The 2909-nt window shown below is 34.1% G+C and overlaps 1 protein-coding gene across 1 annotated transcript; it reads right to left on the bottom strand.

The window, feature by feature from the left end:
- Nucleotides 1-239: 239 nt before the first annotated feature.
- On the bottom strand, nt 240-1509 carry LOC144852952 (uncharacterized). The gene is made up of 2 exons (XM_078711006.1): nt 988-1509; nt 240-257 (listed from the first exon to the last, which is right to left on the bottom strand). The coding sequence occupies exons 1-2, from the start codon at nt 1507-1509 to the stop codon at nt 240-242; spliced, it is 540 nt and encodes a 179-aa protein (XP_078567132.1).
- Nucleotides 1510-2909: the final 1400 nt, after the last annotated feature.

Here is a 2909-nt window from a genome sequence, read left to right as displayed (position 1 = left end):
TTGTTTTCAAACGGTACAGTAATGTTGTTTTATTTATGTTGACATTTAATTATAAATAACGACTACAGTACAAGAACTTTGATTACATTTTTTGTGAAAGTGTCAAAATGAATATATATTGCAGTTACTGCAGTAACCATATTTTTTACTGCAAAATGTACGGTTTTAGTTTGTTTCAATGTAAAGTTGGAGACAGTCAGTGATATAAACAGTGCTTATGATTAGCCAAAACAAGCTTGCTAAAATATTGGACAAACCTGTTAAAAAGAGTAAACAAATTGTAGTTACTGAAGTAACAGCAGTTGAATCATTTTAAAATTCAACGAAATTGATTGGTGTTATATTATTATCTATCTTTATTATTATCGTTTTAACATCTTTGTTATCATCCTCAAAAAATTTTTTTTTTTTTTTTTTTTCATCTGGTTTCAAATATATATTAAATAAATCAATGTTAACTTTTTGGTTAAACCAGTTGACAAGTACTTACTTGCTACGTTTCAGCTACTTTCAGTAGCCTTGATCACGCAAATGACGTTGACATGATGTTCTGTCATTCGTCATAGTTCGGTGACTTGCGCCATCTTTCGTCTGATGTTCAGCTTTCTGCTGGTGTCCCCCTTTGGATGCTCGGGTGTCCCTTTTTATTAAGTCATCATAGATGTGGCTCAGTTCATGTCCTCCCTGGTCTCTGTTGATGTTCATATTTGTTTTTCTTATCCAAATGGCTTCTTTTATTTTTCTTGATAAGTAGTGTTGTTCTTTGTCTAATATTTTTGTATTTTCAAAATCCGGTATGTGATTTTCTATGGTGGCGTGATCTGTGATAGCTGATTTGTGTAGAATTTTAGATTGTGAGTGGCGAGCGCTCCTGGTTCTTGTCCCTACCGTATTTTTTTCCACGTCTGTTTTGTGTTCTATTATTCTTGTTTTTAATGCTCTGCCTGTTTCCCCTATGTATACCTTCTTGCAGTTGTGGCAACCTACTTGGTAGACTATACCACACTGTTGATCTTTGTCAATCTTGTCTTTAGGATGAACGAGACTTTCTCTTAATTTGTTTTTGGGAGTGATATATGTATTTATATTGTGCTGTTTCAATGTTCTTCTTAGCCTTTGAGTCATCCCTTCGACATACGGTAAACCAATGTTGACTCTGGATTTTTCTTTATCTGTTGTTATTTCTTTGTCTTTGTTTGCTTTTCTATGTTCCCTTTTGTCTTTAACTCTTTTAAAACTCCAGTCTGGATATCCGCATGTTGATAAAGCTGCTTTTATATGGCTCATTTCTTGTTTTTGTCCTTCTTCTGTTGATACGATGGATTCACATCTGTCCACTAGGGTGTTGACTACGCTAAGTTTGTGTTCGAGTGGATGATTTGATTGAAAGTGTAGGTATTGGTCTGTGTGTGTCGATTTTCTGTACACTGATGTTTTTATGTTACCATTGTCTTGAATAGTGATTAGAGTATCGAGAAAAGGGATGGTGTTGTTTTTCATGTTCTCCATAGTGAATTTTATTTGGCCTGTCTGGTCAATGGTGTTTAGATGTTGGAGGAGTTCTTCTTCAAGGGACACCCGAGCATCCAAAGGGGGACACCAGCAGAAAGCTGAACATCAGACGAAAGATGGCGCAAGTCACCGAACTATGACGAATGACAGAACATCATGTCAACGTCATTTGCGTGATCAAGGCTACTGAAAGTAGCTGAAACGTAGCAAGTAAGTACTTGTCAACTGGTTTAACCAAAAAGTTAACATTGATTTATTTAATTTGTTATCATCGTTTTAACATCTTCATCCTTGTTTTACCATCTTAATTATCATCGTCTTACCATATTCATCGTTTTTACCGTCTTTATTATCTTTTTACCGTCTTTACCATCGTTTTACCATTATTGTAACGTTGGTGTTTTAGTGTATACGTTACTATATAATAGTCGCAGCGGCAGGATGTCACATAGTCACAGAATGTAAATTCAAAATACAAACAGCAAAGTTTTGTCCATACACAGTTTTATTTCAATATTCAATGTAATGCAGACTGCTCTGGCTATAACACATCAGAAAAAGTGAAAAGGTGTTGTTGACCTGATGGTCAGAGTGTTACCATATAATCGTTTTACCATCTTCATCTTCGTCTTTTTAAAGTCATCATCATTATCGTTTTACCATCTTCGTCATCATTATTTTACCGTCTTCATCATCATCATCATTATCAGCAGCAGCAGCAGCATCATCATCGTTTTACCATATTTATCATCGTCGTTTTACCATTTTCATCGTTTAACAATCTTCATTATTATTGTTTTACCGTCTTTATTATCATTGTTTTACCATCTTTATCATCATTGTTTTACCATCATTATCATCATTTTACCATCTTCATCATCGTCGTTTTACCATCTTTATCGTTTTACCATCTTCGTTATTATTGTTTTACCGTCTTCATTATCATCGTTACCATCGTCATTATTATTGTTTTACTGTCTTCATCTTCATCATCGTTTTACCATCTTCATTATCATCGTCGTTTTACCATCTTTATCGTTTTACCATCTTTATCGTTTTACCATCTTCATTATTATTGTTTTACCGTCTTTATTATTATCGTTTTACCATGTTCAACATCATCGTTGTATCGTCTTCATCGTTTTACCATCTTTAACATCATTTACCAGTCTTCATTATCTATTATCGTTTACCGAATTACTCCCTGAAGAAAACGAAGACTTGGGTGTTAGGTTAGGTGAACATAAATGGAGAAGATATTGAATAGATATTATTTTGTTTATTTGGGGCTTACAATCACAAATAGATACTAATAGGATGGCCGCTTCACTGATCATAGAACATCAACTGCTCTAGAAAAGTTCTATGAGTTAAAAGAAGTTCTATAAGACTGTCTA

Source organism: Antedon bifida, chromosome 9 (genome assembly GCF_963402885.1).
Source record: "Antedon bifida chromosome 9, ecAntBifi1.1, whole genome shotgun sequence".
NCBI lineage: Eukaryota > Metazoa > Echinodermata > Crinoidea > Comatulida > Antedonidae > Antedon > Antedon bifida.
The sequence above is the reverse complement of the archived record's forward strand: the minus strand, read 5'-3'. Positions and strand labels throughout refer to the sequence as shown.

Excerpts from the sequence above, each read along its gene's own strand:
- LOC144852952 (XM_078711006.1), bottom strand. The coding sequence starts at position 1,509 with ATGGAGAACATGAAAAACAACACCATCCCTTTTCTCGATACTCTAATC.